Source organism: Drosophila biarmipes, chromosome 3R, assembly GCF_025231255.1.
Source record: "Drosophila biarmipes strain raj3 chromosome 3R, RU_DBia_V1.1, whole genome shotgun sequence".
Lineage (NCBI taxonomy): Eukaryota > Metazoa > Arthropoda > Insecta > Diptera > Drosophilidae > Drosophila > Drosophila biarmipes.
Window position 1 is genome coordinate 7,337,646 of NC_066616.1, and position 13,326 is coordinate 7,350,971.

General features: G+C 43.2%; 2 protein-coding genes across 14 annotated transcripts in view; both read left to right on the forward strand.

The window, feature by feature from the left end:
• The window catches only part of LOC108027157 (modifier of mdg4), a 28,512-nt gene extending 20,600 nt beyond the window's left edge, over positions 1 to 7,912 (forward strand). Inside the window, exons 5-6 of one of the 12 annotated variants that reach the window (XM_017098403.3) lie at positions 7,154 to 7,229; positions 7,290 to 7,912. In XM_017098403.3, coding sequence (XP_016953892.1) covers positions 7,154 to 7,229; positions 7,290 to 7,506 — 293 coding nt within the window. In that variant the 3' untranslated portion in view covers positions 7,507 to 7,912. Of the gene's footprint in view, positions 1 to 87; positions 294 to 828; positions 1,126 to 1,217; positions 1,526 to 1,610; positions 1,769 to 1,985; positions 2,277 to 2,426; positions 2,840 to 3,156; positions 3,564 to 3,641; positions 3,758 to 4,037; positions 4,296 to 4,403; positions 4,921 to 5,004; positions 5,357 to 5,498; positions 6,005 to 6,088; positions 6,436 to 6,641; positions 6,880 to 7,153; positions 7,230 to 7,289 lie in introns of those variants that run through there. The other 11 variants (XM_050889090.1, XM_017098402.3, XM_017098392.3 and 8 more) reach the window with 11 other exon arrangements.
• Positions 7,913 to 9,292: 1,380 nt separating this feature from the next.
• Positions 9,293 to 13,326, forward strand: part of LOC108027191 (uncharacterized) — a 32,224-nt gene continuing 28,190 nt past the window's right edge. For both annotated transcript variants that reach the window (XM_017098492.3, XM_017098493.3), the window contains exon 1: positions 9,293 to 10,577. In XM_017098492.3, coding sequence (XP_016953981.2) covers positions 10,464 to 10,577 — 114 coding nt within the window. In that variant the 5' untranslated portion in view covers positions 9,293 to 10,463. The remainder of the gene's footprint in view (positions 10,578 to 13,326) is intronic.

Sequence of the window (13,326 nt, forward strand, 5' to 3'; positions counted from 1 at the left end):
TTTATTTTCTCTGCTGAACTCCTGTTGCCCTAATCTCTCCCAGTTACTATGCCCAACTAACACTCCTCCCATCTGCCTTATTTGTAGCCAAGTTCGACTACCAGGTCAGCGTGGATTTGGGCGAGGCTACCATGCAGCTGACCTCCGCCGCCGCCGTAGCCACCGGAGTGGTCAACAGCAACTCGCCCTTCTTCATCGTCAGCAAGTACGGCACCAAGCAGATCATGCTCAAGCAGCACACCTTCAACCGCCACATCTGCCGGGACGACGTCACATACTGGCGCTGCAGCCAGGTGAGTAGATTGCCAGGGACTGCCTATACATAAGATGTGCGGTTAATGTGGCTGTAGGTTTAGGTGTGTCATAAATTCGTTGATCTTAACGATAATGAAAATTTTCAGAACTTCTAAGTAGGTAGTTTATTTTTGTAGTCCTGTCAAGACCAGTCCTTGAGAATCATTGTTGTTCAGCCAAATCTTTAGATTTAGATTAAAGTACTACATCAGTGTTTTGTTTGGAGTGCCGATATTTTACATTAAAAGATTTATGATTCACTACATAATCATCCATTTTTTATAAGGCTTTTCATATAGAGATTTGCTTAAAGTAACATTAACTCATTACCTTAAATCAAATACATTATTACGCATAAGTAAAGCCTTTTTATCTAAATTAACTTAAAGTAATAAAGATGATCTAAATATTATTATTAAATGCTAAATTAAAAATAATAAAATAATAAGCAACTTATAGTTTATTATGTATGAAGGTCCTTGGAACTAACCGATCGTAGATCAGTATAAGTGTTTAATATGGTTTTCCTTGCAGTTCGCCGTATTGCGCTGTCGAGCGCGGCTCAAGACCAAACTGGACACCCTGACCATCCTGAACAGCGAGCACAACCACGAGGTCATAACGAAGGCGCGGAAGTACGGCTCTCTGAAGCGCCAGCGGGCAGAAGCGGAGGCAGCGGCGCGGGCGGAGCGTCGACAAGACCCCCTGGAGACCGTCGCCACGACAGGGCCAGAAACGGCGACCTAGCATTCTAGTCTTAAGCCAAATTGTATGATATAGCATCACCTCAACTTTCGTCTGACTCAATAAAGTTCATGTTGGATAAGAGTATGGTTCGTCTGCGTCTCTCTGCCTGCTAGCTTTAGACCTGTAAGCTCATGTTGCTGTTGAACTAATCTAAGCTTTCCCTTTTCCATTCACAGAATCCGTCTCGTATTACTCGTACATCACCGGCTTTCGCGGGAGCCGAAAGCTGAAGATAGGAGAGTTCACCTTCACCCGAAACAAGTCCACGGGATCCAAAACGTATTGGTCCTGCGCTCGCGCAGGGGCCCACAAATGCAAGGCCCGGGTGGTTACCGTGCAAGACCACGATGTGACCATTAAGTGCGGCCAACACAACCATCCGCCCTACTAAACAGCCATAGAAAACCAGCCAACTCTGGCTGTCCATTGTATAGAATCAATTTATTGCCTATTTATTATAGAATATAAATCTGAAAAATCCAAACTGTATTTTATGGTATTCATACTCTCCCACTCAAGTTGTACATTTTGCATGGAAACCTACTAACAGGCAATTCGCTTTCTTACAGTATTCCCCGATTTGGATGACATGAAGGGAGCCATCAAGCACAGCCTGCTGACATTTATTCGAGGACAACGCGGGTGCAAACTGCTGGCGTTCAATGGCCACAACTACGTGAGGAATCGTAGGAGCAACTTGAAGACCTACTGGATATGCTCCAAAAAGGTGAGCTCATGTGGAGATTCGATTTATTAATATTGTGGTTTAAGAAGTGAAAAAGTGAAGTGCATATTTGGGTCATACAAAGTTCCTTGTTCTGATTAGTTGTGGTATTTATTTTCCAACTCGACTGAGTGTTGTTCCCACATCGAAATACTTAAATAAAACAAAAAAAACACAGGTTGAGACAGAAATCAAAAATATCTCTTGTACTCCGTTCCAGGGCAGCACAAAATGCAACGCTCGGGTAGTGACCAATGTCGTAGAAGGCGTTCACAAGATTGTGCTGGAATCGTGTCACCACACGTGTCTCAACACGGAGCGGAAAAAGCGGCTCTCGATGACCACTGCCCCGTCGAAGGGGCGCAGCAAGTCGGGAAAGACACTGGCCACGGGCTTTGTCAAGGAGGAGGCCGACGAGGATCTCACGCTGGAACTGCGGACCCTTAACTTAAGCATCGAGGACCTGCACAACCTGCATTAAGTCGATACTCAACCCCTAGCCATTACTTGCGTTTTAGAAGTAGACTACTGATATGCGAATTTATAATAAACTCTTTTTCCTGTGTACTTCAAGAAACCCATTTAATTTAAGACTTAAGTATTTCTTGTTAATTATTTGGTGGCATGCCCTTAACTAACTCTTTTATTTCTTGGTTTCCAGCCACCTTTGAAATGATAACTGTGCCGCATGCGAAATCCGACAACCACCCGTTGATGAAGCGCGTCCGCTTGTCCAAGTCCACGGAGGATGTGCACTACGTTCGCTCGGCGGCCGGAAACGGAGTGCTGCACTGCGGCGAGCATCGCTACCTGCGCAACGCCTCCTACAAGGACAAGGTGTACTGGAAGTGCAGCAAGTGGCGCAAGCAGTGCCGCTCCCGCGTCATCACCCACATCCTGCCCAACGGACAATCCCGCTACGCGGTCAGCGGTGTGCACAATCATCCCTAGATCAAAAGAAGCATTCAGCTGGCTGATTGAGGCCACTTAGATATCTTAGAGTTGGATAAGGCTTTTACTTTAATTTAGAAAAGAATATTAAACCTCGAGCATTTGCGCAATAAAGAACGATTTTCAGTTGGTCCGTTTTCAGATAGGAGGAAGCAGATTCAACTTTTCAAATCTCAGGTAAGTGTTTATCAAGGTTAATTTCAAATAATTTCCCTAATTTATGTTCCTTCTCATAGGAGTGCATATTATCATGGTGCATGGCTGGTTATTGGTTTTTGTTTAATTTGTATAAATATATATCCATTATTGGCATCTTTTTCAATCTGTGTTTGGCATTTATTATTTATTTATATTTAAATATTATTTTAATTTGTTTAATTCGTTTTTTACTTATCTAATGCATTTACTAACCATTAGATCTGTTTTCCTCTTCATTGCAGGACTGATTGACCTCAATCCGAGTATCCTTGCTGACTTTGGCAACGAGAGTTTCCTGCCCAAGACTCGGGGTGTAGGACGACAAAAGGTGCGCTGCGGACTGGCGCCCGAGCAGAAGTGCGTCCGCACCCTTGACGACTGGGATCGTGTGCGCTATGAGCGGACCAGCGGCGGCGACATTCTGGTCTACGATGGAGACCGCTATCAACGGCGAGCCAGCTACGACGACATCCTCTATTGGGTGTGCGCCAAAAAGCGGTTGAACTGCGGCGTGTACATGATCACCCACAAGAACAAGCCCACATATGTGGCCATTTCGGGCGTGCACAATCATTTGTAAACGTGCACACACTTGTTTTTATTACCAATAAACATACACGATTTCGCTAAAAAGCTAGATTAGTGATCACCCACCAGTATTTTCCTGAAACATTAAGTACGTTCCGAGCTCAAACGCAGTGACTAATTATCCGTTCAATCCTTTCAGAACTGGCAGTTTTCGGGACAGGTCAGCGAGGAAGGACCGTGCTGCTGTTTCAGAATGAGAAGTTTGTAAAAAATAGATGCTCCGCCTCTCGAACCTACTGGATCTGCTCAAAAAAGGTGAGTTCTGACTTTGGTTTTGAAATAGAATAATAGTGTTTTTTGCAATCAAAAGCTCTTATATATTTACTAGTTTTTTATTTCTACATTTTTAAAATATTTAAAGTAGCCTTTCAAGTGTGTGTGTTATTAATTAATAAATCAATCATCAATAATCATAAACCAGCATCTTAGAAAGATTTTCACGAATTTTTTATATCACAATACGTAAAATATTTAGAGCTAGAGTTCCTAAGCCGGAATGCAAAAATTAAGTCATATTCCCTTGTTCCTTCAACAGGATGTGACAGTGTGTCGAGCTCGAGTCGTCACCGCGATGGACAAACACTCGCAGCAGCGCATCATCAAGTGCTCCTACGAGCACGACCATAGTCGGAAGTTTCCCAACAACAACGTCAGCTTGCCCGTTATTGTAAAGAGGGAGAAAAAGGCCCTCTGTCTAGACTCGTCCAAGGATTACATTTAAGTGCATTCTGTTCAAAGCGTCCAAACGTTTCACTACCCTTTTTAAAATAAATCACTTTCTTTTAAATCTCTACTCGATGACGAACTGCATATTTATCCGTAATTAGGATACACCTAGGCTGCTGGCGTAGAAGCATCAGTTCATTCTGGTACTAACCTGGACTTTCTCTTTCATCCGCAGCCTTTCACATTGACTTTGCGGACTCCAAGAAGAATGGTGGCAAGCTGCTGGTGATCAATGGCTTTCGCTTCTTCCGGAATAAGAAGCGCGGTCATTTGCAGTACTGGAAGTGTCGGAACTATTACAAGGAGCGCTGTCCCGCCATCGCCATCCACGACGAGTCCACCCTTATCCTGCGTCTTTGTCACCAGCACCAGCACACGGAGAGCAATGACATCGAGATCAAGCCACTGGCTGGCGGAGAAGCGAACTTACACGACTCTGTTGAGAATGAGGAGCAAGCGGAGGAATCGGCGCACCGGAAGACGGAGGCGGATGGTGGACCTGGTCCGGAAGCGGAGCATGAAGCCCCTCCAATCCCACCTCTTCGGGAGCCGCCACCGCTCCTCGATATAAAATCAAGGCTAAAGCACCGAAATCTCTAGCCACTATTGAAATTCCTTACCACCTAGTCCATAAGCGTGTAAAACTTGTGTATTAAAGCAAAGCAATGTGAAATGTTTTTCAATACCTGCAACTATCTAGCTAAACCAACTTAGTCACCTATTTTATCCCCAACTTAGAACTATTTACTGAATAATCTCTCTTGGTTTACTTCCAGAGTACGACTACGGGCACGGCCAGTACCGCGGCAACAATCCTCAGATCCAGTTTTCCGTTTCCAAACGCGGTGGGCAGCTGCTCTGGCTGGATGGGATGAAGTTCTTCCGGAACAACATAAACCGCACGAACCTGTACTGGCGCTGCCACTGGTACTATCGCCACACCAAGTGCCCGGTGCTCATCTGCATGAGCAAGACGAACAGCAACGACTTCCGCCAGATCCACGACCACTGCCACATGCGGGCCAAGCAAAGGGGAAAAGCACTGACGGGAAAGGGCCCCAAGATGAGGACTCCGGTGGTGTCCAACGTGAGAAGTCTGCCGCAGAGCATGGCGCACATGTTCGATATGTAATTTAAGAGCATCTCAAAGCATGTCAATAAAACAAATAGAAGCCTATAAGGAAAACACATAATTGTCCAATTTATTGAATGTACACTTATTTGCGCCGGCAATTTCGACCATAACTAATCCCTTCTTGCTTTCTTGCAGTTGTGCTGGCCAACGACGAGGTGCCCAATCCCGAGGATGTGCTGGTCTTCTTCACGCAATCGCTGCGCGGTCGCCCCGCCATCATGGCCAATGGCATTCGCTTTTTGATCATGAGCGAGAACAAAAAGAAGATCCTGTGGCGTTGCAGCTCAATGGCCACCAAGAAGCTCAAGTGTCCCGCCCGCATCACCATGTTGAAGGAGACGCCGCCCAAGTTCATCATCAACAAGGTGGAGCACATCCACGCCGAGCTCAAGCGGAATAAGTACAGTTCCAGCAAGGCGCAGACGCTGCGGGAACCGCACCAAATGTCCGCCAAGATGGATTGTGATGTGGAGGACGCCGGCGACGTCAACTTTGATCTGCACGAGGAGGAGCTCCATGACCTCACTCACGACGTCTAGGATGCACAAAGTTAGATTTAGGTGTACGGTAGAGACAAGTGGATCATTCATTCATAATAAATGGAGAGAACATTGATTGTTAGGCCAAATGAATTCAATTAATTGTAATTAGCCTCTCATTTTTCCTCTTTTAGGTATGTTTTACTTTAATCCTGTTCTAACTACTTATCCATTTGTGTATTTTAGATAAGAGCTTCAGCTATGTCATAAGTCAGAAGGGACGCGTTTTATTGTATCACAAGAAGTACTCATACGTTCGCGAAAAGTGCATTAATTACAAGACCTACTGGCGCTGCACTCAGTACACCTCCCAAGAGAAGTGCCACGGTAGGGTCCACACGCTTAAGGGAACGATTGTGCACTCCAGCAAGCATAACCATCGACCAGTCCGCCAAGAAGGAAGGCAGCACGTGAGAATCATCGACTAATTTGCCAACTACGACAAGCTCCATTTAAAAGGATATACTTTAGAATTTTGGATTGGTAAATATACCAGTCAAATTCCAATCAGTATCAACTACCAAATTAGTCACAACTATAAATAGCTATTACATCACCTGTGTATCTAGTACTTTATACTTTGATCTCCACGACTGTACTTAGGGCTTCTTTAAGAAGAGCTCATGTATGAAAAATAAACTCCAGTTCTCACCTAATTTTAATTAAATAATTTTATTATTTAAAGCACTTTTAGTTTATTCCTGTAATAATCACTAATAATGTTTTCCTTTCTTTTCAGGTACTGCACATTTGGCTAGTTTTAGTAGTACCCGCAAGAAAAAGCGTAAGCTGGTTATAGATAAGCACGAGTTCGTAATGGATCGCAAGCTGAAGAGCAGCATCAACTGGCGATGTGCCCGCTATAGGAGTTCCAACTGCAAGGTCAGGGCCACCACCCACGTACTGAAGAGCGGCCAGGAGGTGTACCGACTGAAATACGCAAAGCACTCACATCATTGACCCGCAAGACGTGTATCTGTCGAATAAATCATGATGCTTTTTTATAAATTAAATAAATTGCCAAGTTGAACTCTAACAGATCCTATAAAATGTTGACATGCAATATATGATACAAGTTATACAGCTTGTTAACTATTATTTTACTATAAGCGCACTCTTTATACATATTCAGTTGAAATTCAATTTAAATCATACATTAAATAAGCGTGTAAGGCATGAACATTTTGTAATTACCTGCAAATCTCTAAGAATTCATACTTATTAATCCAAACACTGCTCGCTTTCTTTCAGATATTATACGCAAAAGAGGAATTATGATAGTCAAGGGCACCAAAGGCAAGCCGAAACTGCTCATGGGCGGCTACGAGTAAGTCTGACTGGGAGCTTTTTTATAATTAATTAATTGATTAAAGATTTAATCTTAAAGGTACTATCGCAATAATTCGCGTGGTTCAAAGACGTACTGGCTGTGTGCCCGGAATAGGTATATGCGATGCGCTGCTCGAATCATCACCTGCTCAGTGACAGGGGAACTAATCATTAAGAATCAGCAACACAACCACGATACAAACAACCAGCCCAAAGCAGACACTAAGGAGGATCCAAAGACTTCGAGCTCTAAAACTAAAGATTCTGGGCAGTAACAAAGAAAGCCCCACCCATTCCATTTTAGAAATAACTCGCTGTACCTTCCTCCTTAAATTTATACATAGTCCAACCCATACCTATTTATTTAAGGTTGCGTACCCTTTTTGCTACGATTTATCAAACATTTTTTACAGTTTTGGAGTTTTAGGTTTGCATTATATAGTTGAATAAACGCAGGGGAATATTTTAAATTAAGTGGATAGCTCCAATCTGCCAAGTTTCATCCCAACTATTACTTCGTATGATTTAAAATCCTTTCTACTAGTGTTAGTCTCTTTAAAGGGAATTTTTCAAGAAGCACATTTTTGATCGGTAAGTGCTAACAATCCTTAACATGACACTGACCTCTATCTATTAAAATCCGTAGAAAAGAAGTGAAATATAAAGTAAAATAATATTTAATTCAGTGTAAAAAAATATTTATTTAAGCTTTACTTTATTTCAGGTAAGCAATCCTCGGCTTTCAAAATGATATTCCGAGTTCTTGTGGTTTACCGTATGGAGATTGTGTACTTTTGTATTTATCATTATTCTTGAGCTCGACTTCGTCAAGGGCACTAATGAAGTTTTTTATAAACAGATATTTTCTTTATTGGTTTTCAGAAAGTCAACGAACGTGGATATCAACAGCCCTTTGTTGTTTCTGTAGCATGGCCAGTTCGTAAATTGATACCGCACACAATGACTGGCCTGCTAATTTCTTGAGTAAACTTTGTGGGTCTTGTTTATACAAATCGGTTTCCCGGCAAAGAATGAGCTGATTCAGCTTTCGAGCCACTCGAAATGTGTCTCATAAATTCCTAAAGTGCGGCATATTAATCTGCTATTGCACGCAGTTCTTTGCATTTAGACAGTCGCTGCAAAAAGTTGGTTTGTGCTTGGAAAAATTGAACAATAAATAGATGCTTACAACATTTAATTATTCTTTGATCAGTAAAAAGCCAATCAAGTATCGGCACAATTTTTGAACTAAATAAGATATACGTTTATTTACCAGATAGTATAATTGCTATTGGGGCTATCACGAAAACTAAAACATTAAGTATTTGCAACGATTTTGGATTGTTAGGTGCGCCTACTGCTACTGGCCGAAATATATAAGTTACAAAAAAATAATTAAATACAGTCAATGGCAACCGTCTAAAGTATTGCAAATAAAAAAAAAAGTTTCCGAAAAGAAACCTCGTTGACCCACACATTAATTGTATTGAATTCTTAAAAAGAATCAGTCCTCGCGCTGACAAAAATATTTACATTCCTCCAAGAGCTTGCTTATATTTAATATTGCACCGATTTTCTTCTTTTTTCTTTTAATTGCCGTTTGTGATTGTGCATACTTTATGAAATAGTCGATTTTCCAACTTCGTCGAATTTTAAAAGAACAAAATGTAACGCCGTCAGTTGTGATCGCATAATTACAGAAAGCCCATAAAAAACAATTTAATAAAATGTATAAGTAATTATGGTAATAGGTAAGTCAACTTTTTTGGATCACTGTTTGCGTTGTTGTTGTTCATGATGCTAATTTCCTTGATTTGCCAATAAATATGACTGCGCACGTGAGGCTAACAAAGTTAAAGTGCCATAAGTGCGCTTCATTAATAAAATTTATTCGAGTCTCAAATGTTGATCGTTTTTGTTATTAAATAAGTAAAAAAAAGTTCCCCCCTGGCATGTTTTATGTTGGCAACGATCCGTACAAAGGTTAGTGTCCCTGCTAAGTATCTCTGGGATTCCGCAAACTCTGGCCTGCGGCCACACTGCATCTGTAAGATACGAATCTTTAGTCGCCTAAGCGTAAATTACCGAAAAAGAAATATTCTCTCTCGAAAAACCGAACCGAGCGGACGTATCGCGCGTGCCGCGTAGATACACAGCCCATAGATACAATTTCCCCTGGCTCGTAGGTGGTGTGTATTGCAGCAGAAGCGAAGGTCTCTCTGCGTGCGAGAGCGTCTCGTCTCCGTGAAAATTCAATAAAACAAAGAGGCCAGTGAAATTCGGTACGAAAAATGCCAATTGTCTGGCGATTCGAAAGGAATAAAACGCTGCCAGTAGGAAAAACTTTGTGTGCGGCTTGGAAAACCGCAATGTGTGCGTTTCTTGTGCGTGTGCGAGTGTGATTCGACCGATGCGCTTTAATTAATATCAATAAAAAGTGCAAAAAAAGAAACAACTTTGTCTGCTGGAAAAGTATCTAAACCCAATTATTCGCCGAAGAGCATTCGTTTCAATTCGATTCCTTGCGAGTGTGAGCGAGAGAGAGGGAGAGGGGCAGACTTGAGGCGAAGGAGAAGGAGAAAGAGATCCCCAAGACCAACACAGAAGCGAAACTATAACGGTGGTGGTGGAGCAGAGCAGCAACAACAACGGCACAACCATGCAAATGTAGCGCCGCTCTCCGCTCTTGCCGCCTCGCTCTTGCGCAGAGAACGCCGGCGAATTGAATTCGCCGCAGCTGTGTGTTTGGAAACACCTTGCTCCAATATTTTAGCACCCCCCTCGGAAATACCCGATTTTGCACGACCCTCGCTGCCTCAGTCGCAGTTTCAGTTTCGGTTCGCTTCGTGCGCTTTCTGCTGCCCTGCAGCGGAAAATCCAACGAAAAATCACTGGGCAACTTGCAGAAACCCAGCGACTCGGCTCCCCAAAAAGCATAAAAAGCAGGAAAGCAGGAAAGAAGAAAAGAACGGGAAAACCGAAAAAGTTTCCTGCATCTCCCAATGCGTTGGCTGCGTTCTGCACGCGATTTCCTCTGTTGCTGCGTTTTCATCCGAGTCCGAATCTGAGTCCAAATCCAAGACAACAAGAAGAACGGGTAAAACCAGGAGAACGGCAAGAAGAAGAGCCCCAGCAGGCGAAGAAGAAGCAGCAGCAAAAGCAGCAGCAGAAGCTCCAACATTGTCGCCGCGACGTCGGCGTCGCTGCAGCGCCGCAGCTTCATCAGCTAGCCATGAACTACAACTACAACTACAACTACAACAGCAACAGCACCGACTACATCTGCAGCAGCATCAGCCCCAACAACAACCACAGCTACAAAAACAACAACGAAGCCAGAGAACAGGTTTGTACACAGCAAAAATTTGGTTATTTCTTAGATCCGTCGGTTTTCCAACTGGACCAGTGCACTCAAAAAAAATAGAGATACTTTTTTAAATGATTCGACTATTCTGTTTAAAAATCCACAATGGCACAAGGGTTCAGGAAAATAGTTAATCGAAGCCATGTTTTAAATACGCCTATATCAGTTGCAAATTAAGTTGACACCATACGTAGTATTCATAAACTAAGTGATATGTTTTAAAATTGACGATGAAAATACAATCAAAATGATTTTTTTTTTAAACGAACGGTTTTAAAAAGCATCGGGATTTGCCATTGCCAAGTTTAGAACGATTTTTACTAGGATTACATTTAAACTAACTTTTAATCATCAGTTTTATAAGGAAAACTTGGCTTATTGGTTGAAAAGTTCTTGTACAGACACAGAAGTTCCAGTTCATACAGCTCTAGACTTTTGGATTCGACATAATCTCGAGTTATCTTATCTTTATCGATATCAGCGCCTTTTTTTCCCGGTGCACCGACTCGCCGACGTCGCTCTCCACTCGTTCGCTTATTCATAACTTTTTTGGTTATAGATTTTGTCACCCCAACCCCTAAACTGGCGACCCAACCTCTGCCCCTCGCCGCTCTCCTCTCGGCTCACCCCCCACGTAGCGCCACCATCCTTCAGCTGCTCACATGCTCGACTGTTTCAGTTTTTCAATTATTAATGGTGGCCATTAGTGCGCGCGCCGTTCGACCGACCCGACCTGCCCCGCCCCCAGCGGCGGCCGCCCCTTTTGCGGGTGTCGTGTAGACGCTTTTTTTCCTTATCGGACAAATTGTGTTTGTCTGAAAAGTTCAATGAGGTGCGCACTGCAATTGCACTAGCGCCCCCCGCTTTTCCTCCTGACCAGCCGTCATATTTATGCTATCGACACGTAGATAAAAATCATGTTGGTACCAATGTATATGCATGGCCTTTCCAGATACCAAAAGGCAGATACCGGGGACCAGATACCATACACCAGATAGAACAGCCCGCAGCACGGCGGAAATGTATTGCATTAGGGGAATTACTCCGGGAGGGGAGGCAGCTCCGGAGACCGGAGTCCGGAGTTGTTGATTAATTCACCTCGAGGTGCGTGTGGGTTTGTTTGCCCGATGTGAAAATTCTCTATTTATATTTATTGCTCGGTTCGTTGCTCTGGGGCGGCGATAAGAAATGCCTCTTAGTCATTGGAGTGAATAAGGATTTAAGTATTCCACAGGAAGCGTTGTGCAAAAGTTGACAAACGCACGATGGGTTGTGAAAGGTAGCTGCCGGGTATGCGACGAGGCAGATGTGTCACATAAACGGAGGGGTTTGAAAAAAGATAAAAGTGTCGTACAACGTATATTGTACATTCTGAAGTACTGCTAGCTTGTGGGGGCATTCTGTCCTAATTAACTTGGGTGGGGCTGGACATTGTTAAATTGTTCATTGAGATAAAAAGTCGCAGCTATCTTGTTTTTATTATATTAAAAAACGGAAGATTATTTCGTTAGAATTCGAGGAATCTAAATGTTTATCTTAATGTTTACTAGCTTCATACAAATTAGGAAAGATTTGCACAACCGTTGAGAATGCAAGCCGGCACACAATGTTATGATAATATATTTATATAACAGTGTTTTATAGAGGCTACTACTACTCCCTACTGCTTTATTATTCTTAATTCAATACGGTCATAGGAAAAACAGGCAAAGTGAATTCTGAGGATGAAATATAAGGTCTTTAGCGATAATTGATGGCCCTCCTCAAACAATCCTTAATTTAATAGACTTGCGGACTGTTTTATTTCCCTACAGAGTAATTATTTTAGACTTCCCCATTATCGATCAATTTGACCAGACTGAGTTCTGCCTAATTGTTCAGCCCCCTTTTTGGAAGCCCTGCGTTATTATCCCATCTAAGTCGCACTTAACTCCCCCAACCGCCCGCCCGTAGCACCCGGGACACATGTGTCCATTATAGACCGTGGCATGGGCCAAGGCCATCACTTATCCGGGCCCAGACCACCTGAAAAACCAATAAAGTCATTTCACACACATTAACCTAACCGAACGGCAGAGAGCATCACGCAACCTCGAAGGGCACAGAGTCCATTTGATAATTGCAAGGAGGTGGTTCTTTATTCGACCGTGCGCATCTTGCAGACTCTTTGTGCGGTTCTTACCCAACCCCCGGCCGAAATCCACCCCATTCCCGTTTCGGCAAACACATGCGAAACGCTGCTCGGTCACATATGCTGCCCAAAGTGATTATTTTCACTAAAAATAAACGAAATTAATGATTGATGAAGTGAGACAAGGGAGCGAACGCATCCATTCCATTCGTATTCGCCCCTCCAGAAAACTTTGAACGCCCGTCAACACCAGCAGCAGCCAACCCCAGTCGCAGTTTTCCAATTTCAATTCCGACTCGGATTCGAGTTCGGATTCGGCATCCTAGAACCGGAGTCCAATGAAAATAAAAACAAGCAGCATGGCCGAACGTAATGAGAAATAAGCCGTCACATGAAAGAAAAGTGTCTTTTAATTGAAACCAGGTGAAGGAGATGGCCTCGCCTGGCCCGGCCTGCCCTGGATTGGGATCGCAATCGGAAACAGAAACAGAATGAGATACAGATACAGAACCGGAGCGGACCGTGTGCCTCGGAGTTCCTTTGTGACCATGCCGCTGTCGCAGCCAGACGGAAATCATAAAAATGTTGCATAAAAATATT